General features: G+C 36.3%; 1 protein-coding gene across 5 annotated transcripts in view; it reads left to right on the forward strand.

Annotated features, from left to right (window-relative positions):
- Window positions 1-25,883, forward strand: part of MAPK8 (mitogen-activated protein kinase 8) — a 103,622-nt gene that overhangs the window by 54,864 nt on the left and 22,875 nt on the right. For 4 of the 5 annotated variants that reach the window (XM_087431825.1, XM_087431826.1, XM_087431823.1 and 1 more), the window contains 4 exons: window positions 10,494-10,664; window positions 14,310-14,439; window positions 18,738-18,796; window positions 18,887-19,025. In XM_087431825.1, coding sequence (XP_087287951.1) covers window positions 10,543-10,664; window positions 14,310-14,439; window positions 18,738-18,796; window positions 18,887-19,025 — 450 coding nt within the window. In that variant the 5' untranslated portion in view covers window positions 10,494-10,542. Of the gene's footprint in view, window positions 1-10,493; window positions 10,665-14,309; window positions 14,440-18,737; window positions 18,797-18,886; window positions 19,026-25,883 lie in introns of those variants that run through there. The other variant, XM_087431828.1, reaches the window with a different exon arrangement.

Here is a 25,883-nt window from a genome sequence, read left to right on the forward strand (position 1 = left end):
TTTACTCAATATATCGATTTAAGTGTTAAAGTCATCCAAAAACACTCTTACAGAAATACCCAGAATAATGTTTGACCAAATATCTGGGTACCCTGTGGCCCAGTCAAGTTGACACATAAAATTCACCATCCCAGATGGGGTCTGTTTAGTAGCTGCAAGAGCAGGATGGGTAAAGACAGATGGGCTCCAAATCACCCCAGTGACTTATTGCCAAGATCACCTGATGATTAGAGCTGTCTTGAAATCTGAATCTTGTTACATTGCCTGAGTTATTTTCTGTTGTCCATGAGGCCTGGCTGTATGGCTGCATTCAGCTCACTATTTTTTCCCTAAGAACTTTGTATATAGCTATTTCATTTAACTTGTTTGTCTCCACATTCATGCTCACCAGACCAACCATTTTATGGGTGGACCAACCTGATAGAAGTAGTCTTGTTCCTTGTATAGACATCACAGAAATAAACCTTGAGTCTTAAAAACCCAATTCAGTCACTTTTTTTTTTTTTTTCTGCTAATGAAGGAAAACACTGGTGAAGATAAACAGAACAATTTATTAATTTGTGACTTTAAAAAGATTCACATTCTTGGTTAACTTTTTTAGCAGTTATTTATTAAATTATAACTCTATGAAGAGCTGACATGTTTTGGAAATCTGAAGATGTAGGAGACACAGTTCCTGCCCTCAAAAAGACCGTAGTCTGGTAGTACAATCTGCGTATCTAAATACACAGCAAGGGAGTTTAGATGAGAAATTAGGTTCAAGCTTGTTTGAGTGGAAAAGGCTTCATGAAGATCATATTTAATAGAAGAGGTGAAAATATTTCACAAAAAAAGAAATGAGCAAATCAGGTACATGAGTTTTGGGGGATGATAATTTACCCATGTTGACATGAGTGTAATATTCTTGCCAGGGGAATAGTGAGAGGTGAAATTTGAAAGCTAGAGTTGAACCGCAATATTTCCATGACATTCAGTTGCAGGTTAACCCCATTGAGCCTCAGTTTACTCATCTGTTGAATGGGATAATAATGCCTGTCATTTCTCTTATTCCTATGAGCCCCATAACCAGTCACATCTAAATTCTTTAACTATAGTTAATTTGTTTTTAATCCAAGAAGAGGCCTTCCTGAGTAGGGGAATGAATCATCAGGTCCATATCATGTCCTTCTCACAGTTTTGCTGTTCCAGGTTCATCATTGAGAGAACAGGACAACAAATGCATCCTCCATAAATCTTACCAGTATCCTTAATTCCCTTATCTTGGAAATTGCTCCTTCTGTCTCAGTCTCTTGATGATATTTTCTGATGGCAATGCTACACCAGTATCTCCATCTGTGTGGCCACCCATGTGCTCTGGATCCCATTGCTTTCTACCCTTTCAGAGATATTATCCTATCTGAAACTTCCATTTTCTTTCTCACTCCCCTATTCTCACCCTTTGCCTCTTTATTGGATCCTTTCTACTAGTAGGGAAATACATTCAGCTTGTCTCTCTGTTATCTATGTTATCTATGTTATGTATGCTATGCTATGCTATACCATGTTATATATCATATATAATCTAATTATCCTCCTCTGACCATTTACTTTTCTCCATCAATTTCCTCTCATCGTCTTTGCTAAACTTTTCTGAAGTAGCAGCTACACTCACTTAACCTATTTCTAAAATCCTATCCTACTCACACCTCAGCTCATTCCAGTCTAGCTTCTGTCCCCCATTACTCTACTCAAATGGCTTATTTAATAGTTCTTTAGCATTCAGTACTGTTGACTCCTCTCTTTAAAACACTCTTCTTTTGGCTTCTTCAATGTGTTCTCCTCATTTTCTGTCTATGTCTCTGGCTATATCTTCTCTGACCTCTTTGTTGTCTTATCTTTCTCTAATTGCTCATTAAATGTGGGTGTTTACAAAGCTGAATCTTAGGTCTCTCTTTCCTTACTACTACACTCCTCAAGTAATGTCATTCTCTCTCATTGCTTCGATAACAACAACTCTTAAATTTGTATCTTTCACCCAAACTTCTCCTCTGAGGTCCAGTTCCATATCTAACTACCAACTTGATGTTTCCATTTGGATGTCTTGGAGATATCTCAGACTCAGCATGTTTATAACTTTTCCTCTTCACCACCTAGATTTGCTTTATTTTGGACTTAATATAGTGTATGAGTAAAGGACTCAAATCTTCACTCTTCCCCTTACTAACTTTGTAATCGTAGGCAATTAACTTTTGTAAGACTTAATTTCATCATCTGTAAGATGGAGAAACAATAGTTCCCATCTTAACATAGGCAAACATCAGACAAAATGATTATATGGGACTTATGCTTCCAGCCAAGATGTAGTAACAGGGACTGAATTTACCCTTTAGCCATAAACAACTAGAAAACCCTTATAGGACTGTTGTGAAGATTAAAAAGTATTTACAAAGCACTTGAAACAGGACTTAGCGTAAAGTAAGCTCTATATAAGTGTTTGCTTTTATTATTATTAAATATGGGTAAGATAACAAATTGTAGGATGAAGCTAAAGTGGTACTTGAAGAGTAAATTACAGGGCCGGCCCCGTGGCTTAGCGGTTAAGTGTGCGCACTCCGCTGCTGGGGGCCCGGGTTCAGAACCCTGGGCGCGCACTGACACACCGCTTCTCCAGCCATGCTGAGGCCGCGTCCCACATACAACAACTAGAAGGATGTGCAGCTATGACATACAATGATCTACTGGGGCTTTGGGGGGAAAATAAATAAATAAATAAAATCTTTAAAAAAAAAAAGTAAATCACAGTTTTAAGTGCTTATATTATAAAATGCAATTCTCAAATCAGTACTCTTAAGCTTCCATTTTAAGAAACTAGAAGAGAAGAGCAGTCCTGAGACAAGCAAAAAGAAGGAAGTAAAGACAAGAGAAGAAACCAATGAAATAGAAAAGTACAAAACAATCGAGAGAATCAAAAATTAAAATCTCGCTTTTTAAATGCTCAATAATAGTGATAAATTCTAGCCAGACTGATCAGGAAAAAAAGAAAGGCGGCACAGGTTACAATAACAGGAATGAAAGAGGACACAGGACTACAGTTCCTGTGGACATTAAATTGGACAACTTAGATAAAATGAGCAAATTCCTTGAAAAACGCAAATTACCATTTAAGGGGAAATAGATAACCTGAACAGCCTTATACATATACATATTAAAAAATCTTTCTAATTTGCAATTAAAACCTTCCCTCAAAAAAACTCTTGTCTTAGAAGGCTTCATTGAGGCATTCTATCTAACATTCAAGATGAAATAGTATCAGTTCTGCACAAAGTCTTTCAGAAAATAAAAGAGAAGGGAACACTTCCCAACTCATTTTATGAGGTCAGTATTACCCTACCATGAAAGAAAACTACAGACCAACATCCCCTATAAAAATAGATAAAAAAACTTGCAGTGAAATTTTAGCCAACTGAGTCAGTAATAGTATATAAAAAGGATAATACTTTTGACCAAGTGGAATTCGTTACAGGAATGCAGGGTTGGTTTAACAGTTGAAAATCAGTTTACTTTGTCATGAACTAAGAAAGCAAAACTGTATGATTATCTCAGTAGATTCAGAAAAATCACTTGGGGCCGGCCCCGTGGCTTGGCGGGTGGGTGCGTGCGCTCCGCTGTTGGCGGCCCGGGTTCGGATCCCGCTTGCCCAGCCACGCACCGCTTCTCCGGCCATGCTGGGGCCGTGTCCCACGTGCAGCGGCTGGAAGGATGTGCAGCTATGATATACAACTGTCTACTGGGGCTTTGGGGGAAAAAATAAATAAAATTAAAAAAAAAAAAAGTCAGTAGCTATTTAAAAAAAAAAGAAAAATCACTTGACAAAATTCAATACTCATTAATAAAAACTGTCAGTAAACTAGGACTTGAAGGGGATGTTCTCAAGCTGTTGAAAGGCATCTAGTAAAATCCTGTAATTTACATCATACTTAGTAGTGAAAGACTGAATGCTTTTCCCCTAGGATCAGGAACAGGGGAATGATGTTTGCTCTTACCACTTCTATTCAGGATTGTATGAAATTATAGCTTGTGCAGTGGGGTGAGAAAAGGAATTCAAAGGAATCCAAATTGGAAATGAAGAAATGAAATTGCTTGTTTAGTAAGCAGAATCTCAAAGAATCCACAAATAAAGCTATAGGACTAATAAATGAGCTTAGTACAAAGTTACTTAACAAAAAAATTAATTGTATTTCCATATACTAGCAATAAACAATTAAAAATTTAAATAGAAATAAATTAACATAAAAATATTTACAGTAGTATCCAAAATACCAATACTTACAGAAAAGTTGAACAAAATTTTTCAAGGCCTGTATATTGGGAACTATAAAACATTGCTGAGAGAATTGAAACGAGAACCAAATAAATGGAAATGAATATCATGTACATGGATCAGAAAACTTAAAATTGTTGTAATGTCATTTCTCCCCAAACTGATGTATAGTCATGCTCCACATAACGATGTTTTGGTCAACATTGGACCTCATATATGACGAGGTCTCATAAGATTGGAATCTTATAGCTTAGGTGTTTAGTAGGCTGTACCATCTAGGTTTGCGTAAGTACACTCTAGGATATTCACACAACGATGAATTGCCCAACAATGCATTTCTCAGGACATATCCCCATCGTTAAGCGACACATGACTGTATACTGTTCAGTCACTTGTAATCAGTAACTTCCACAGGCTTTTTTTTTTTTTTTTTAGAAATTGACAAGCTTATTCTGAAATTAATTTGAAAATACAAAGGGCCTAGAATAGCTAAAACAATTTTGAAAAAGAACAAAGTTGAATGACTTACAGTGTGTGATTTCCAGACTTAGTGTAAAGCTACGTTAATCAAGGCAGTGTGGTATTGGCCAAAGGATAGACAGATTAATGGAGTAGAGTGTAGTCTAGAGTAGACCCACACACATATGGGTCATCTGATTTTTGGCAAAAATATCGAGGCAATTCGATAGAGGAAACTAGTTTTTTTTGACAAATGGTTCTGGGACAGTTGGTCACCCATATACGAAAACAACAAACCTTAACCTTTACCTTACACCATTCACAAAAATTACCTTGAAATGGATCATAGATTTCAATTAAATGTAAGAGCTAAAACCATAAAACTTTTAGAAGAAAGCATAGGAAAAAAATCTTTGTGAGCTTGGAGTAGGCAAGGCATGATTTCTTAGATAAGACACGCAAAGCCAAACTATGAAAGAAAAAAAAAAATCACTTGTACTTCATCTGAATTAAAAATGTTTGCTCTTCACAAGTCACTGTTAACACAATTCCTATCAAAATCCTAGCAATATTTTTGTAGACATAAACAAGTTTATTGTAAAGTTTATATGGAAAGATAAAGTAACTGAAAACAATTTTGAATAAGAATGGTAAATTTGGAGGAATCACACTACCCGATTTTAAGACTTAACATATAGCCCTATACTCAAGACACTGTGGTACTGACCAAGGGATGGATCAATGAAACAGAATAAAAAGTCCAGAAAGAGACCCACCAAGTATAGCCAAATGAATTTTGATGAAGGTACAAAAGAAACTTAATGAAGAAAGGGTATTCTTTACAACAAATGGTATTAGAACAATTAAATACCCATAGCCAAAAAAATAGACCTTGGTCTAAAACTCAGACCTAATACAAACATTAACGTAAAATGGATCATACATCTAAATGTAAAATGTAGAACTATAAAACTTATATAAGAAAACAAAGGAGAAAATCTTTTTAATCTAAGGCCTAGGCCAAGATTTCTTACACCAGAAGCAAAATCCATTAAAGGAAAAAGTGATAACTTCATCAATATTAAAAACTTCTGCTCTGTGAAGGGTACTGTCAAGAGCATGAAAAAATAAGCCACAGACTGGGAGAAAATATTTGCAAACCACGTGTCTGACAAAGGACATGTATCCAGAATATAAAAAACTCTTAACCGTAGGAAGTCAAACAGTCCAATTAGAAAATGGGCAAAACACATGAACAGTTATGTCACCAAAGAGCATATACAGATGGCAAATAAGCACATCAAAAGATGTATTCAACATCATAGCTATTAGAAAAATACAAACTTAAAGCCATAGTGAGATACTACACACCTACTAGAATGGCTAAAATTTAAAAATTACTGGCTTGAGTAAGTGTTGATAAGAATGAGGAAAAACTGGATCTTTCATACATTGTTGGTGGTAATGCAAACTGATAACGGCCACTCTAAGAAACAGTTTACCAGTTTCTTATAAAGTTGAACATGCGTTTGTCATATCCTATCTTGGATATTTACCCTAAGAAATTAAAGCTTATTTTCACACAAAAATCTATGCACAGAGGTTCAGAGGAGATTTATTTGTAATAGCCAAAACAACGGGTGAATGGATTAAAAAAACTGCTGTACATTCATATAATGGGATAATAATCAGCAAGAAAAAGAATGAACTATTGATACACCAACAACTTGTAGGATCTCAAGGGTATTATACTGAGTAAGAAAAGCCAATATCAAAAGATTACATATTATGTAATTCCATTTATATAACATTTTTTAAATGAAAAAAAAAATTATAGTGATGGAAACAGATCATAGTGGTCAGGGGTAGGGTTGGCAGGAGGGTGTGATTATCTAAAGAGATAGCACGAGAGATTTTCTTTGGTGAGATGAGATAGTTCTGTATCCTGAATGTGGTGGAAATTGCACTAATATATGTATGTAATAAATTTACATAGAACTGTACATACACACAAAATTGGTGTGTATAAAAACTGATAAAATCTGAATAAAGTCTGTAGTTTATTGTACCAATGTCAGTTTCCTTGTTGGTTAGTAGCGTTGTACCAGTGTCAGCTTTCTCATTTTGATAATTGTACTGTGGTTACGTCAAATGCTGTTGTTGGGTATAAAGGATACCTGGGAAATCTGTACTATTTTTGCAACTTCAGTGTGAATCTAAAATTATTTCAAAGTACAAAGTTTTACTTTTTACAGTCATACTTTCTAAATGAGCAAAAGAATTAATTAGCTACTTTACCAAAAAAGATATATGAATAGCATATAATCCCACGAAAGATGTTTAACATCATTAGTTATTAGGAAATGCAAATGTAAACCACAATGAAATACCACTATACACCCACTAGTATAAGTAAAATTAAATGATAATCACAAGAATGTGGGGCAAGTGGAACTCATACATTGCTGGTAGGAATGAAAAATGGTATGGCCACTTTGGAAAACAGTTTGGTAATTTCTTATAAAGTTAAACATAGAACTCAGAAATCCCACTCCTATGTATTTAACCAAAATGAAAAAAAAAAAAATGTGTGAATGTTTCTACTAGCATCATTTATAATAACACCAAAACTGGAAACAATCCAAACGTCCAAATACTATATCCACACGATGGAATACCGCTCAGTAATAAAAAGGAATGCAGCATAGATAAATCTTAAAAGCATTAGGGCAAGTGAAAGAAGCCAAACACGAAAATTACATCCTGTATGATTTCATTTATATGAAGATCTAGAAAAAGTACAACTAAGCAGTTCTTCGGTTGCCAGGGGTGGGCGGTGGGTAGAGGGCAGGGATTGACCATACAGGGAACATTTTGTGGTGATGGAAATATTCTATATCCTGATTTTGGTAGTTGTTAACAGGATTTGGTGGTGGTTATAGGGTTGTATACATTTATCAAAACTCATCAAATTGTACAGTTAAAGTTGGCGGATTTTTTAGGGCATTTGTATGTACTATTTTCTTCTCCCTAGAAAGCTCACTTCTCTCCCTGCCTGGTTAACTCACATTCAAGTGTCATCATCGAGGGAATCTTTTCCTGGGCCCAGACTAGTATAGGCTTTTGCTTCCATAGCATCCTGCCCTTTTCCTTCATTGCTCTTATCGCAGCTGTAGTTACAGTCAGGTGAGTACTAAACAATGTAAAGTCTTTTTCTGTCTTAACTGCCAGCTCTGCGAGGGGCCAGATGCTGATTCCTGTTGTGTTCATAGTACCTAGCATAGAGCTTGACCCAGGTGCTCCAGTAAGTATTGTACAACTGAGCATAAGTGAGTAGAGTTCTCTGTCTTCTGTTCATAGGAGTGGCAGCTGTGGCTTCTGCAGAGGGTGCCACTGGCTGGGGCTGCCTACTTAACCTTGGGTCCTCTGTCTGCTGCCCCTGCACTGTTCCTGGGGAGTTGTGGTGGCTGTCACTGCTCAGCTGCTGCCACAGCTTCAGCCAAACTTGCCTGTGGGCACCGTGGACCCCAGTCCTGCTGCTGGGCCACTTGGTTCTGCAATAGAGAGAAGCCTTTCTTTGTTATTATTGTTTTAGCGGAAAGGGAAACCTGTCCTTTGTATGTTCCTGGATCTACTCTGCTTTTTCTTTGATTTGCAACAAGTTGGGAAACTGAAACACAGCTTTTTTGTTACCTGGTTTGGTGGCAGTAAGGAAAACTCCTGTGAAGCACCACAGAGTACCGCTTTCTCTTCTGATCCTTCATCTTCATAAGGAGAGGAATACCAGTCCTCCAAGTAAGCTTAGGAAATTTCATCTGCAGACAGTTTGACTACCTGAGGTACAAGCACTTATCAGCTCTGTGCTCAGCCTCTGAGCATATGTGAAAATTACCAGAGACCGTTATTATTGTCTCCAGGCCCTGTGCAGACTTGGTTTCTAGGATAAATGCACAGAATATTTGATGAAGGGCCTGACACCCAACACTTCCCTTTCTTCCTCTTCCCACTTCTCTTCTTCTTAGTTCCCTCCTCTGGCAGGCAAGAGGGAATTCAAGTTAAGGTAGGAAATTGGTCTGGATGACCAGTACCTGTATTTGATCATCCTATGAGCATAGCTGTTTAAATCATTACCGTACTCTTTTCTTTAAGCCTGTGGCCTATCCACTTAGGCAAAATTAATGAGATTTGTCATTCAGACAGTCCTCTGTGGAGTATTACATGACTAGTTTAGTTACTGATTTTGGAAATGTTTCTCTGGGCCTTTCTTTAATTTATCCAAATCATTTCTTGAACTCCTCAATTGCTTCCAATTTATTTATCTTCTCTTTTAAAGCTTACACTATTTGGACTTTTTTTCTATAGTTTTTGTTTAACTCCATCACACCTAAGAATTCTCATTAATTTTAATTTTGTCTCTTTGATCTGAATTACTAGAAAGCTCACTAGTTTTCTCTTCCAACTCTTTCTCCTCCTACTCTTGCGGTATAATTTCCAAGTAGCAACCAAGTATCTGGTCAAGGCACTCTCTTGCTCTCCACTTTCCAGTGGCTTCCATTCTACTCTAAGAATTCAGCTATTAGAATCCAGTTCATGAGCCTCTATGTGATCTGGCACCAGGGCACAGCACAGTGCTTGGCACATGGTAGGCACTTAATATTTGTTGAATTAATTCTTTGTGTTGTCGGTCTTATCAAGATTTTGTTTTTGTTTTTGTTAGCATTGTGTTACAGCCAGACACACAAAAAAACAGTAATTCCTTAGATCTAACTGATTTCTTGGTTTATTGCAGAATGTGGGGAGCAGGCTGGAGCTGTCTTACATGGGTTTTGGAATAGGCCACTTTCGTCTAGTAAGGATGGGTACTAGATTTGTTAATAACCGATTCTCAATTGGGTAGAAGAAGACTGCCTTGGTTTTTAATCAGACGATGGTAAAGAACTGTGGTCAGAACTTCAGTCATGCTTTTGATGCCCCAAATAGTTCAGAACAGGATTGTTTTGTTTTGTATCCTAATATATTAAATGCCTCTCTCTCTCTATTTTCTTATTTTTAAAATAAATTTATCTTATATCTTCTTATTTTATCTTGTATTTTCCACCCTGCTTCTCATTCTTTCAACCTTTACAACCTCAACATATGCGTTTCACCCGGATGTTGCTGTTGGGGGTCTGTTAGAGTGACAGCATTGTGCTGCTCAGTGTTAGGTAGGGGTGATACATGCTAACCAGCTTACTAGCCTGTCAATTTGTTGTTCCTTTCACGTGACACTAAATGAGATTGTGAATTATTTTTGAGTGAAAATTTGTGTCTTACAAAAATTAAGATTTCAATACTGTATAATAAACACATAAAAAGGACTGGTTTTAATTTTAAACTGTGGAAGTGACCTTAAAAGCATGTTTAGTTATCATTATTTGCTTTTTTTTTTCACAGTCTTCCAGTAAGTTTAGACGTGTGTGTATTAATACCAGTGATCTTCTTAGATTGGAGAAACTGTTTACCCTAGTAAAAGTTTTGTTTAATTTTGTTGTTAAACAATCAGTCGTTTCCTTAAGTATAGAAGATGCTACTGAGGCTCTGTGGTATTTTTTCTTTCTAATTGTGTTTTTTAATGAAGCAGCTCTTTTAACATGATCTAGCAATCTGTGTTACTATCAGTGAACAGAGTAAGGTCTCAAATTTTAAGATTGAACAAATTCAGTTTGTTAACATCACATTTTGTTCCATTTTGCAGCTTCTCGGTGAATTTTTGGATGAAGTGATTAAATTAATTGCTTGCCATCATGAGCAGAAGCAAACGTGACAGCAATTTTTATAGTGTAGAGATTGGAGATTCTACATTCACAGTCCTGAAACGATATCAGAATTTAAAACCTATAGGCTCAGGAGCTCAAGGAATAGTATGGTAAGTTTTTACTTCCAAAAATTAAGTGAAGAATCATGAACTGCTATCTTCTCCTCTCATGATATAGATACCTTGGTAAATAGTTAACTGGCCACAAAAAATGAAGTTAAAACTATAAAATTTAAATTAAATCTGTAACAATAAGTTGTTTTGTTCTAAGATTAATGGTCTTTATTATTATTTATAAAACATAATTTTATAAATCAGCACTACCATCTTTGAGTATAAATTATGATTAAATACTTGGTCATAAGCCATATAAGACAAATACCTATATAAGGAAATAATAAGAGGCATGCTTGTTAATTCCATGTATACATAACTATTCCCATAACTAATTGTTTAATAAGAAGCTTCACTTAATCATCACTTTCACACTATAATGAAACTCTGGAAATTCAGAAATCTTATTTTACACCGGGGAGTGAAGTCAGCTAATATCATCTCACTATATATGTTTCAAAACTCATATGTATCTTTAAAATTGATTTACAAGCTAATTTCTACAAAAGACCTAGTCTTTATAGATCAGCATAATTCCTTATAAACTGAAATGCAAAACATCAGGATAGTTCTGCTAATGATTTTAGATCACTAAGTTAGCATGATAAGCTAGTGTTCTAGGGAATTCTAAGCCTCACTCAAGCATAATTATGTCTTTATTACCTCTTCTTGAACCAGATTTGTTTCAGAATCTATTAAAAAATCATAAGTGGGCCGGCCCCGTGGCCTATTGGTTAAGTTCAGCACGCTTCGCTTCAGTGGCCCGGGTTCAGTTCCCAGCTGCGAACCTACACCACTCATTGGGGGCCATGCTGTGGGAGTGACCCACGTACAAAATAGAGGAAGATGGGCACAGATGTTAGCTCAGGCCAAATCTTCCTTAAGCAGAAAGAAGAAGATTGGCAATGGATATTAGCTCAGGGCAAATCTTCCTCAGCAGAAAAAAAAAAAAGTGTTTATGATCCTGCAGTTCTCCTAGGTTCTAGAAAAAAATGTTGCACATGTATACATAGAGACTATACATAGGGCTGTTGTTTGCAGCACCAGTTATAATAGCAAAAATTGGTAACAGCATCAGATCTATCAATAGGAGTATAAAAAATTGTGATATATTCTTACAGTAAAATACTTAGACAACATTTAAAATGAAGTGGAGCTATATGTATCAACAAGGATAATCTTAGAAAGATAGTGTTGAGTATAAAAAGATGCAGAAATATACAAACATTACTATACCATTTATATATAGTTTAAAATATGCAAAACAATACTATATATTTATAGATGCATACATATGTAGAAAAGTATAAAAATATGCATAAACAGCAAACTCAGAATAGTACTTACCTCTGAGAATATAGAGAAGGAAGGGGACTTTACCTATAACAATATATTTCTTTTAAAAAAATTCAGAGCAATTATGGTAAAATATTAAAATCTAACAGATTTGTGTAATGGGAACAATAGCGTTTATTCTCTTTTCGGTGTTCTTGAAGTAATTTATCATATCAAAAATTATAGAAGTTGGGTCATTTTATAAAGCATTATTGGCTGGCTGGTTGTCATTTTAACCAACCATAAATTAAATTTAAAGAAAATAATGTGGTAAAGTCAATATGAGAAGGATTCTGAAAGCCAGCTCTTGGTTCAGATTCCAGCTCTTTGATTTACTAACTTTGTGACTCCTTGTGCAAATGCATGTGCAAATTAACACTTCTAAGCCTTTTTTTCACCTAATTTACGTGGTGGTTGTGAGGAACATATTGTTTATAAAATACTTTATAGTGTTTAAAAACATATTAATGTTTCTGTACCTTCACTTTTCCTCAGATAAGTGCATTTTGAAATTTGTATACCAGAATAAAAAAAAAATGCCCTAGAAGGAACTTTAAGCTATCATAACCAGCCCCAGGCCTAAGGACTAAATATCTTCAAATTTTTGCCTTCTTTTCATAAAAGATTACTATGAAATAGACAAATATTAAACAAAAAAATTTTTGAACTCCCTATTGTGTTACTATCAGAATCAACTGAAGAACTTTTTTTTTTTTTTAAAGGCATCATTTTGGGCCCCAGTCATAGATAAAAAGATTCATTGGGTCTGGATTATAGTCTCTGAATGCCAAAACAAAACAGGTGTTTCTAATATGTGCACATTTAAGAATCAACAATTAGAAATCTAATTTACTTGGATGCAAAATAGTGTACCTACTCAGATACTTTTGAACTTTTAGAATTTGAAATATTACTTTGATTTAGCAGATAAAAAATGAATCAGAATGAATTTAATGGTTAAAAATAAAACATAATTTATCTGGAACAGTCATTCTAATCATTTTGCATGACCTGATGTTCTTGGGTTTTGTTTTTTTTAATTTGGGAAGGATGTATCTGTCAATATGGCATTTTCTAAGTAAAGATTAAAATATTTATATGTATTTTGGTATGTGTATATGTATGTATACAGGCAGTAGTTAATAGTATATGTAGAATGTGTACATGTGTCCACTTATGGCAATTCAATACCAATTTCTTAATACGTATATTTCTTCATTACATTTGATATAGTGATATAGCTACAAAACAAACTCAAGTTTCTAGTTTGGTGAGAGAATAATTTTAATCAGGGAGCTAACTTTCAAATATTACATAAACAGAAATAGTCTTATATAGTATGTTAGGTGGTCCAGTATGAAAAGCATGACCTCATGTCTTAGTCTTCTAGTGTCAGCTTTGCTCTTGACTTTCTGGCTAACCTTGGGCAAATTACTTAACCTCTGGCTCTGTATCAATCAGTTGTGAATCCAAATGATTTTTAAAAATCTCTTTCCATCATAATATTCTATAATTTTAAGACATTTTACCTTATTTGTGCTTTACTTTCTCTGACGTGTCATTTGCAAAAGGTGCCATTTGGTCAGTGTCATACAGTAGAGGAAGATATTAAGAGTAATGAGTGTGATGGCATATTTTCCAGAATTATAGGTGTTTCATTAACAGTTATAAGCAGCTTCTGATGTCCTGAAATCTAGCGTTCATATTTATAAACACCTTGATTTTTAATTTCTCCTCCAAAACAAATTAAGTGCTTACTTTTTATATTATAAAGTAATCTCTCATATTGATACCTCTGTGTGTACCTTCCTCTTTCTGTATTCATTTTGTTGTGTCCAAAGAGGGTGGAAGTGATGTACTTACGTAGAATTCTTCAGCAAATATTTTGAATAGAATTTATGACCACCTGTATTCTTTATCTTGTCTTTCCTTGGTGTAGGTGCAGGGTAAAGGATTCATTTAGGCTTTAAGCTATCTATTGGATCTGAATACTCATTAAACATTTGTGCATTGAGTGCCCATTGTATGCTTGGTGGATCTTGGAGGATGCCCAGTGAACAAACAGTCTCTGTCCTCACAGTCCATAGTCTCTTTGAATCCATTAGCATTTTAAGAAACAGTTAACAATGCTATACATTGTTGAAATATGCTGTAATAGGTGTAGAAGAAACATGTTGAACATCAAAGACTGAAAACGATGCAGTTATATTTATCTTTAGAGAAGGTGAGGAATCTGCATGAATGTTTCATAAATTTAGTTTTGCAGATTTTTAAGGTTTTTTGTTATTTTTGAATTTCTTATTGCAGTGCAGCTTATGATGCCATTCTTGAAAGAAATGTTGCAATCAAGAAGCTAAGCCGGCCATTTCAGAATCAAACTCATGCTAAGCGGGCTTACAGAGAGCTAGTTCTTATGAAATGTGTTAATCACAAAAATGTAAGTGAACATTTTAGAAAATTTCTTAAGTATAGATGAAATCAAGATTTGTTCATGAATATATGAATATCGAAACCTTTTAAAATATTAAAATTGTTTTTAAACAAGTTAAAATATTTAAGTTGTTCTTCTGGATTAAAATATTGTTAAAAAGGGATATATACCTACAGTGTGAATTTTTCTCAACGTTATTGTATCAAAAGACAAACGGCTTCTGAAATTTAGATTGTGTAATTTTCTGACATTTAATTTGCAAAAGCAGTTTTAAAGTTTGAGGTAGATGTTTTAGAAGAACTTTATTTAGGCTTGATCTCATCTTCTGCTTTTTGTTTTCTGTCAGGGTGACATTTTGGAAAACTGCAACCTTAGCACAGAGATGAAATTGTTCCCATTATACTTTGACGCTGGAACTTTATTTGATATCATTGGATTTAAAATTCAAATCATTTCTCCCTATCCCATTCCCTCCTCTTTAAGTGATGCCAATATTCACTAGTCACTTTATGTTGAGGATAGTAAAAAAAAAAAGGCACAGAGATGAAGATTAAAGTCAGTCAGTGACGGGGAAGAAGTTGTCTCATCCATTCTTGTTCTAGGTAGGAGCCAGGCATGTTGCTTGTCAAGATTTTGCTGGCGGCCTCCTGCCCTCAGACGAAACTGCTCGTGTCCCTTGTAGCCTGTTTCATGGTGATGGTGGTAGTGGCATTGCCTTAGTTTTGCGCTGGGGAGATGGCCAATGACTCCTACTTCCTGAGCCTGGGTGGCTGCAAAGAAAGATGGTTCCACCGACTAAATGGAGGACATGGAAAGCTTGTTTCATGTGCTTTTATCCCTCTGGTGGGGGTGCCACAGATCCATCCAGGCAGGACGCTTGGCACCTAGAAGAGTGCTGGCACAGAGTAGGTGCTCAAAACATATTTGTTCAGTGAATGAATGTAAAACTAAATATAGGGAAACCAGGAATGGTAATGGAAACTTTCCACTGGCTGATGGATGGATGGTTTTGTAATGTCTTGCCTTTTCAACAGTTTGATATTCTGTACAGATCATATCTTCATTGATCTTAAATATATTTGGGTTTCCCACTCTTTTTTTTATTGTAGTAAAATATGCATAACATAAAACTTACTATCTTAACCATATTTAAGTGTACAGTTCAGTGGTACTAAGTACATTTATATTGTGTGTTTCCCACTCTTTTCATAGATGGTTTTGACTTTCTTTTTCAACTTGGTCCCTTATCTCTGAATGCACTTTCATATGTCACCTAGCACACAGTACCACATGTCTGATTGAATCCTCTGAGAGGAAACGAGGCATGTCGTCTCCTCTTAACTGTGGACATTATAATCCTGTTCGCAAGTCAGGTCACCATTTGACTCACATTGTCTAAGCAAATTATTCTTTGTCACAGGCCTGCTAATAGGTCACATCTTTCCCATCCTTTACTCTTTCTTTTTCTTTAGGTTTTGGAGAATAAGTATAGTACTTTCTCCCTATTAAATTTTACATTTGAAATTTGGTTCCCCTTCCTGAACTGTTGGGGATTGCTTTTTTCTTCTTTGTTCTGACTTTTCACTTGTTGGTTTCACTTCCCAGTTCTGCTCAGGATGCCTTCATAGTAGCTGGATTAGTTCATTAGCAACCTTTGGGTATACTGTAAAAATTACATGTCTAACTATAAAAGTTGTCCAGCTCTCCCCAATTCTTCTTATTCACGTGGATGTTATTATTAGAGGCAGTTTCAAAAATGCCTTTTTGAAATCATCATATACTGTATCTGGTTGCATTTCTCTCAACTGCTGCTGTTCGTTGTTATTTTATTCACCAAAGGAAGTAAAGTTCCCAGTGAATTTTTACCTGTTCCTAGTAATTGTTACTTCTTTCAAAGTAATCATTTACCACCCACTTAATCAGTCCTTGACTTTTTTTTGGCTGTCCATTCTATGATTGATATAGTTTCCTTTTTGAGAAATAAGACAGCTGTCTGTTTCAGTCTCTTTTTATAACAGCTTTATTGAGATACAATTCACCTACCATACCTATTTAATGTGTACAGTTCAATGGTTGTTAGTATATTCACTGATATGTGTGACTTTGACCACATTCAGTTCTAGAATATTTTCATCCACTCGGAAAGAAACCCCATATCCTTTAGCTCTCATTCCCTCATCTTCCGTTATTCTCAGCTCTAAGCAACCACTAATCTCCTTTCTGTCTCCGTATGCCTTTCATCGTTAACACCTCTCTTCTACTCCAGGATTTCCCAGATAGTAATGAGAACAGTTTTACTATTTCTCCAAGTCTACAAGTGTGCAGTTCATCTGATTACAAGACGTGAATTCATTTCGAGCAGCTAGATGCTTTCTTATTATCACTTTCCCTATCTTAAACTTGTTTTCTCTTTCTGGTCTGTAAATTATTTTTCTGAATTTATTCACTGAATAAATATTTGAATGTCTTCTATAGGCAAAGTTTTATGCTTAGAGGAATAACATAGATCCTGCCCTCATGAAGTTTAAGTCTAAAAATTCCCATCCATAAGTATGATTGTTAACAAACATTTTACAAATGTGTGTCAGATATCTTCCTATATGCCAGTGCTGTAAAAGGAAATAAGACCTAGTTCTTTCTAACAAAGATTCTGGTGCACTTGGGACAAGGCTGTTATGAAAAGGAGACTATACTACAGTGTGTTAAATGCCATAATAACATATAAGATATTATGGGGACAAAGTAAAGAGAATATTCAGCTCTGTCAAGGACTAAGTGTTGTCAGACTCTACAAAAGAGGTCTATTTTGAAGGTAAGTGAGTTCAGTAGGTAAATGACAAGCGTAGGGAATAGTATGTTTAAAGGCATTGAGAATTTTTTAAAACAACATTCTTTGAACTAATTTAGTATGGCTGAAGTATCAGGTTTAATAGAGGGCTTAGCAGAAGATGAAGTGTGTTGATGTCCCGTCATGGAGGGCTTTGAATGTACTGCGAAGGAATTTGGGAATGTTTTTGTTGGCATTAAGTTTTTGAGGAGGTGAGTAATATGATAAAGTCTTTTTTTTACCATATTATGGCAGTAAAGTGGTAGCTGGATTTGCAGAAAACCATCGTTAGGGAACCTAGTGTTAGAAGTAATTATAGCAGGAACAGTCTAGATGAGATGTCAGAATCCTCGACCTGTATAGTAGCACATGGAATGGAAAGGAGAGGTTGAAGTTCAGACTGACAGTAGAATGGGATAGCATTCTTTTAAACATCTATTATGGTGCAACTACTGAAAAAGGAGTCAGAAATCACTCTGACCCTTCTGTTGTAAAAGAAAAGGCACTCTGGAAAAGTAAGGGGTTTGAGTAGGAATGATAATGAGTTCCGTTTTATATTATTTGTGAGACTTCCATGTGGAGTGGCAATGTATATCTGAGACTCGTAGGCTAAGCAAGGACTTTTAATACATATTTGGAAATTATCCACCTAGAGATGTTTGAAGAAAAAGACGTACATAATATCATCCAGGGAAAGGGTAGAGATAGAGAAAAGAGGAGGATTAAAGACAGTAGTGGGAAAGAGGGCATGCCTGTGGATGAACCAGTGGAATATGCTGGAAATGAGGAAAACTGCAGGGAAAGTGAAGGAAAGTGCAATATTACAAAAAACCAGAAGGAAAGAGCTGAGATTATATAGAGATACTGAGTTGGATAAGAGCTGGCAGAAGGTATATAAGATTTGCTTACAAATCATGTAGAGGATTGTTTAATATAGGTCCTTGGTAATTGAGTATTCATGAATGGAATGGATTATGTGGAGATCTTCTGTTGATATAGTGTTGTTTTTCTTTCCAAAATTGAGAGGAAGATACAGAGATATCCCATATACCCCCTGCCCCCACACATGCATAACCTCCTCCATTATCAACATCCTCCACCAGAGTGGTACGTTTGTTACAGTCAGTGAACCTACATTGACACATTCTTGTCACCTAAAGTACATAGTTTACATTAGGGTTCATTCTTGGTCTTGTACATTCTATGGGTTCGTACAGGTATATAATGACATATATCTATCATTATAGTACCATACAGAGTATTTTCACTGCCCTAAAGATCCTCTGTGCTCTGCTTCCCTCCCTACCCCCAACCCTTGGCCATAAAGTTTTAATCTATAAAGTGAAAGAGATTGCTTGAGCTTAGAACATAAGAACACTGATGGTGGATTATTTTTTAAACCCATGTATTTGCAGTTCCAAAATGAAAGTATTATTAAGCAGGTTCTAATTTTTCTGTCTCTCTGTTTTTGCCATAGATAATTGGCCTCTTGAATGTTTTCACACCACAGAAATCCCTAGAAGAATTTCAAGATGTGTAAGTGTGATAATTAAAATTTTATGTTACTACATTATTCTTAGATCATTGCTGTACACTTTAGCTGTCATCTTTTTTTCACCCATGAAGTTACATAGTCATGGAGCTCATGGATGCAAATCTTTGCCAAGTGATTCAGATGGAACTAGATCATGAAAGAATGTCCTACCTTCTCTATCAGATGCTGTGTGGAATCAAGCACCTTCACTCTGCTGGAATTATCCATCGGGTTAGTATAAAACACTATCATCATATTCTTTTTTTAATCATTGAGGTGAAATTCATGTAACATAAAATTAACATCTTAAAGCATACAATTCAGTGACATTTAATACGTTCACAACATTGTGCAATCACCACCCATACCAAATTTCAAAATATTTTCATTGCCCCAAAAGAAAACCTGATACCCACTAAGCAGTTGCTCCCCAGTCTCCTCTCTCTCCAGCCTCTGGCATCATACCAGTCTGCTTTCTGTGTCTATTGATTTACCTCTTCTGGATATTTCATATAAATGGAGTCATACAATATGTGATCATCTGTATCTGGCTTCTTGAACTTAGCATAATGTTTTCAAGTTCATTCATGTTGTAGCATGTATCATTAGTTCATTTCTTTTTATGACTGAATAATATTCTATTGCATATATTTACCACATTTTGTGTATCCATTCATTTGCTGATAGACATTTGGGTCATTTCCGCCTTTTAGCTTTGTGGATAGTGCTGCTATGAACATTCGTATTCAAGTATTTGTCTAAGTTCCTGTTTTCAATTCTTTTGGGTGTCTACCTAGGAGTGGAATTGCTGGGTCACATGGTAATTCTATACTTAACTTTTTGAGGAACCACCAAACTGTTTTTCCACAGTAGCTACACCATTTTACATTCCCAGCAGCAATGTATGAAGATTCTTATTTCTCCAAATATTTGCCAATACTTAATGACTTTCTCCTTCTAGCCATCCTCCTAGTGAGTATGAAGTGGTATCTCATTGTGGTTTTGATTCACCTTTCCCTAATGACTAATGATGTTGAGTACCTTTTCATATATCTTCTTGGGAGAAATGTCTAGTCAAGCCCTTTGCCCATTTTTTTTATTTTTTTTTGTGTGAGGAAGATCAACCCTGTGCTAACATCTGCCAGTCCTACTCTTTTTTTTTTCCCGCTGAGGAAAACTGGCCCTGGGCTAACATCCATGCCCATCTTCCTCCACTTTATATGGGATGCCGCCACAGCATGGCTTGCCAAGCGGTGCGTCGGCGCACGCCCGGGATCCAAACTGGTGAACTCCGGGCCACCGTAGCGGAGCGTGCGCACTTAAGCACTTGCGCCACCGGGCCGGCACCCCTTTGCCCATTTTTTAATTAGGTTGTTTGTCTTTTCATTGTTGAGTTGTAGGAGTTCATTATATATTTGGATACTAGACCCCTGTCAGATAGGTATTTGTAAATATTTTCTCCCATTTTGTATGTTGTCTTTTGACTTTCTTGATATCCTTTGGTGCACAAAAGTTTTTAATTTTCATGAAATTCAGTTTATTTTTTCTTTGGTTGCTTGTGCTTTTGGTCATATGTAAGAATCCATTGTCAAATCCAAGGGTAAATTAAGATTTACCCTTATGTTTTCTTCTCAGAGTTTTATGGTTTTAGCTCTTACATTTAGGTCTTTGACTGATTTTGAGTTAATTTTTGTGTATGGTGTGAGGTAAAGGTCCAACTTCATTCTTTTGCTTGTGGAAATCCAGTTGTCCCAGCACCATTTATTAAAGAGACTACTGTTTCCCAATTGAATCAGTTGGCCATAGATATATGGTTTATTTCTGGACTCTTATTAGTTCTATTCCACTGGTCTATGTGTCTGTCCTTATACCAGTGCCACATTATTTTGATCACTGTAGCTTTCTGGTACGTTTTGAAATAGGGAAATGTGAGTCTTCCAACTTGATACTTCTTTTTCAATATTGTTTTCACTGCTCAGAGTCCTTTGTGATTCCATATGAATTTGAGTATCAGCTTTTCCATTTCTACAGAAAAGGCCATTGGGATTTTAATAAGGATTTCATTGAATCTGTAGGTTGTTGGGGTAGTTTTGCCGTCTTAACTATGTTTAGTATTCCAGTTCATGAACACAGGATGTCTTTCTATTCACTTAGGTTGTATTAGTCTGCTTGGGCCACTATAACAAACTACCACAGACTGGGTGACTTAAGCAACAGAAATTTATTTTCTCACAGTGTTGAAGGCTAGAAGTCCAGCACCAGGGTGAGAGCAGATTCATTTTCTGGTGAGACCTGTCTTCCTGGCTTGCAGACAGCCACCTTCTCTCTGTGTCCTCACATGTCCTTTCCTCTGTGCACGGGCAGAGAGAGAGAGAGAGAGAGAGAGCAAGCTCTGGTGTCTCTTCTTCTTATAAGGACACTAGTTCTTTTGGATTAGGACCTCATGCTCATTTAACCTTAATTACCTCCATAAGGGCTCTATCTCCAAATATAGTCACATTAAGGGTCAGGGCTTCAACATATGAGTTTGGGTGGGAGGGACTCAATGCAGTCTATAACATAGATCTTCTTTAATTTCTTTCAGCAATATTTTATAGTTTTCAGTGTGCAAGTCTTTCACCTTTTTAGTTAAAATTTTTTCCTAGGTATTTTATTCTTTTGGAAACTGTTATAAATGGAATTGTTTTCTTAATATCCGTTTCAGATTGTTCATTAGTGTATTGAAACACAACTGATTTTTGTGTATTGATCTTATATCCTGCAACTTTGCTTAGTTTGTTCTAATAGGTTTTTGTTTTGTTTTGGATTTTTTTTACGGTTTTCTATATATAAGATCATATCATCTGCACGGTAGTTCTATTTCTTCCTTTCTAATTTGGGTGTCTTTTATTTCTTTTATTTTTTTTGGCCTAGTTGCTCTGGCTATAACTTGCAGTAAAATGTTGAATAGAAGTGGGGGCCGGCCTGGTGGCGCAAGCGGTTAAGTGCGTGTGCTCCGCTGCGGCGGCCAGGGGTTCACAGGTTTGGATCCAGGGCGCGCACTGACGCACCGTTTGTCAAGCCATGCTGTGGCGATGTCCCATGTAAAGTGGAGGAAGATGGGCATGGATGTTAGCCCAGGGCCAGTCTTCCTCAGCAAAAAGAGGAGGATTGGCTGATGTTAGCACAGGGCTGATCTTCCTCACCAAAAAAAAAAAATGTTGAATAGAAGTGGCAAAAGTGGACAGGTTTTCAGTCTTTCACCGTTAAGTATGATCTTGCATGTGGGGTTTTTCATGAATGCTCTTTTTCTGCTTGAGGAAGTTGCCTTCTGCATTGGAGTGAGTCACATTGTACAGTCGGGGCACAGACCCCACAAGACTGCCCTCACTGCAGATACCAACCACAAGGTCCCCAAGACTACCCTCACTTTAGACCAGCTGGCTACAAATTTGGGGTCCCCACAACCACCCTCAGGATCAATACTTCACTAGAATGACTCACAGAACCTCAAAAAGCACTATACTTAAAATTACATTATTACAGCAAAAGGACACAAATTAGAACCAAACAAAGGAAGAGATGCATAGGGCAGAATCTGGGAGAGGCCCAAATGGAGATTTCAGTGAGTCATCCTCTCCCAGACACAGAGTATGAAAATGCACACAGAGTATTGCCAACCAAGAAAGCTCACCCAGGCCTTTGGTGCCCAGAGTTTTTCTGCTCAATCACATACTGCCTGCCTGGCTGACCTTTACTCTCCAACTCTTCTTAAGGTTCATGCTGATACCTTTAGTCTCCAGTTTCTCCAGAAGTTGGAACTGATGTGTGTCTCAAAGCCCCAGTCATAAATCATATTGTTAAACTGAACTCTGGCCAAAACTCCCAGGGAGACAAAGACAGTGCTATCAGTCAGGACATTCCAGGGGCCTAGAAATCAACTGTAGCTGAGGGCAAAAGCCAGACTTCGCTTTGCAAAAGATTAATTTTTCACCACATACCTTCTATTCCTAGTTTAAGTGTTTTTATCATGAAGAGGTGTCGGATTTTGTTAAATGCATTTCCACGTCAGTCGAGATGATCATTTTTGTTTTTCCTTGATTCAGTTAATGTGATATATTACATTGATTGATTTTTGTATGTTGAACCATCTTTGCATTCCTGGAATAAGTCCCACTTGATCATATTGTATAATCCTTTTCATATACTATTGGAATTGTTTTGCTAGTACTTTGTTGAGAATTTTTGCATCCATGTTTATAAGTGATATCGGTCTGTAGTTTTCTTTTCTTGTGATATCTTTGTCTGGATTTGGTATCAAGGTAATGCTGGCCTCAGAATGAGTTAGGAAGTGTTCCTCACCTGTTTTTAGGAAGAGTTTGAGAAGGATGGGAGTACATCTTATTTAAATGATTGGTAGAATTTGCCACTGAAGCCATGAACTTTTCTTTTTTGGAAGATTTTGATTATTGATTCATTCTATTTACTTGTTATAGGTATATACTATATACCTATAACATTCTATATACTTGTAAAGCGCCTTCTGAGCTCTCCTTTTTCTGCATTCCCTCAATTTTGGTGTGTTGTGTTTTTGTTTTCATTTATCTCCAAGTATTTTCTAATTTCCCTTGTGAATTGTTCTTTGACTCATTGGTTGTTTAAGAGTCTCTTGTCTAATTTCCACAAATTTGTGAATTTTCCAGGTTCCCTTTTTCTGGATTTCTAGCTTCATTCCTTTGTGAAGGAAGTTGTGGTCAGAGAATATACTTTCTATGTTTTCAGTCTTTTAAAATTTTCTGAGACTGTCTTTTAAAATTTATGATCTGTGGCCTAACATATAGTCTGTCCTGGAGAGTGTTCCATGTATACTTGAGAAAAATTTGTATTCTGCTGTTTTTGGAGAGAGTATTCTATATATGTCTGTTAGGTCTAGTTGGTTTATAGTGTTGTTCACCTTCTCTATTTCCTTACTGATCTTGTCTGGTTATTTTGTCCATTAATGAAAGTCAGGTATAAGAGTCTTCAACTTTATTACTGTATGTCTCTTTCTCACTTCAGTTATCTCATTTTGTGCTTCATGTATTTTGTGGCTTTGTTGTTAGGTACATATATGTTTATGGTTGTTATATCTCCCTGATGGATTGCCCCTTTTATCAATATGTATTGTCCTCCTTTGCCCCTTATAAGTGTTTTTGACTATAGTCTGTTTTGTCTGATATTAGTGTAGCCCTTCCACCTCTTTACGTTTCTATTTGCATGAAATACCTTTTTCCATTCTTTCCCTTGCAGCCTGTTTGTGCCTTTGAATTTAAAGTGAGTCTCTTGTAGATAGCCTACAATAGGATCAGGTTTCTTTTAACCCTGCTGTCATTCTCTGGCTTTTAGTTGGAGAGTTTAATCCATCTATGTGTAAAGTAATTACTGATAAGGAAGAAGTGACTTCTACCTTAGTGCTATTTTATTTCTATATGTCATATCTTTTTGTCCCTCAGTTCCTCTATTACTGCCTTTTTTTGTGTTTAATTGCTTTTTTTGTGGTGTACTATTTAATTCTTTTCTCATTTCCTTTTCTCTATATTTTTCAGTCATTTTCTTAAAGATCAACCTTGGGGATTACAATTAACCTCTTCAATTTATAACAATCTATTTTGAGTTATTACCACCTTAGCTTTGATAGTATACAAAAACCCTCCTCCTATACAATCTGTCCTTCCCTCTTTATCTTATTATCACAAATTACGTATTTAAATGCTGTGTGCCCATTAACATAGATTTGTAATTGTTGTTTAATGCATTTGTCTTTTAAATCATATTGGAAAAAAATAGGGGTTAGAAACCCAAAATACAGTAATACTGACCTATGTAATTACCCTTACCAGTATTCATTATTTTTTCATATGCCTTCGAGTTACTGTCTAGTCTCCTTTTATTTTCACCTGAAGCACTCCCTTTAGCATTTCTTATAGGGCAGGTGTACTAGCAACAAACTCCTTTAGCTTTTATGTATCTTAAAATGTCTTCATTTCTTCTTCTTCTTTTTTTTTTTTTTTTTTTTGGTGAGGAAGATTAGCCCTGAGCTAACTGTTGCCAATCCTCCTCTTTTTGCTGAGGAAGATTGGCCCTGGGCTAACATCCGTGCCCATCTTCCTCTACTTTTATTTGCGGGATGCTGCCACAGCATGGCTTGATAAGCGGTGCGTAGGTCTGTGCCCAGGATCCGAACCTGCGAACCCCGGGCCATCGAAGCAGAGTGCACGAACTTAGCCACTACGCCACTGGGCTGGCGCCAATTTCTTCTTTATTTTTGAAGGATAGTTTTGCTGGATATAGAATTTTTGTTTGGCTTTTTTTCTTTCAGCACTTTAAATGTGTCATTTCACTGCCTTTTGGCCTCCATGATTTCTTTTGAGAAATCAGCTGTTAATATTATTGAGGATCTCTTGTAAATGACAAGTTGCTTCTCTCAATGGTCTCAATTCTCTCGATTCTCTTTTTGTCTTTGGCTTTTGACGGTTTGATTATAATGAGTCTCTGTGCAGATCTCGTTGCTTTTATCCTTCTTGGAGTTCATTGAACAGCTTGAATGTGTAGATTCATGTCTTTCATTAAATTTGAAAGTTTTCAGTCATTATTTTTTCAAATATTCTTTCTGCCCTTTTTTCTTTCTCCTCTCCTTTTGGGACTCCTCTTATGCAAATGTTGGTACGCTTGATGGTGTGCTGTGTCTTGTTTTCCTCAACTTTAATGCTTTGTCCCAGGCAGAGTGGGTTATTCATTTTCCTTACAGTGTTTTCAAGAAAAGCCCTCTGTCTAGCCCAGGACCAGGGTCCCACACTGAGAATATGTGCTGCTTTCTTCAAGACCCCTTTCCTGCCGCCCAGCCAGGGAGATGGGTAGGGCAAGGGGTAGTAAAAACACCACAGGTCTTTCCTCTTGTTTTAAGTTGCCTTTTTCTTGATTCTCTGTTCACTTGGTTGTTATAAACCTTTGACTATTTTTCAGATTTCTGAAAAAATTTATTTTGATCATTTTTGCTCTGCTATTTGGTGTTTCTGTGGAGCTATCTACTCTGCCATTTTTGCTGACATCTTGGGGCACTGTAGTTTGCTG

This window comes from Ceratotherium simum, chromosome 6, assembly GCF_057802395.1.
Source record: "Ceratotherium simum simum isolate JZ-2026a chromosome 6, ASM5780239v1, whole genome shotgun sequence".
In the NCBI taxonomy this organism is placed as follows: Eukaryota; Metazoa; Chordata; class Mammalia; order Perissodactyla; family Rhinocerotidae; genus Ceratotherium; species Ceratotherium simum.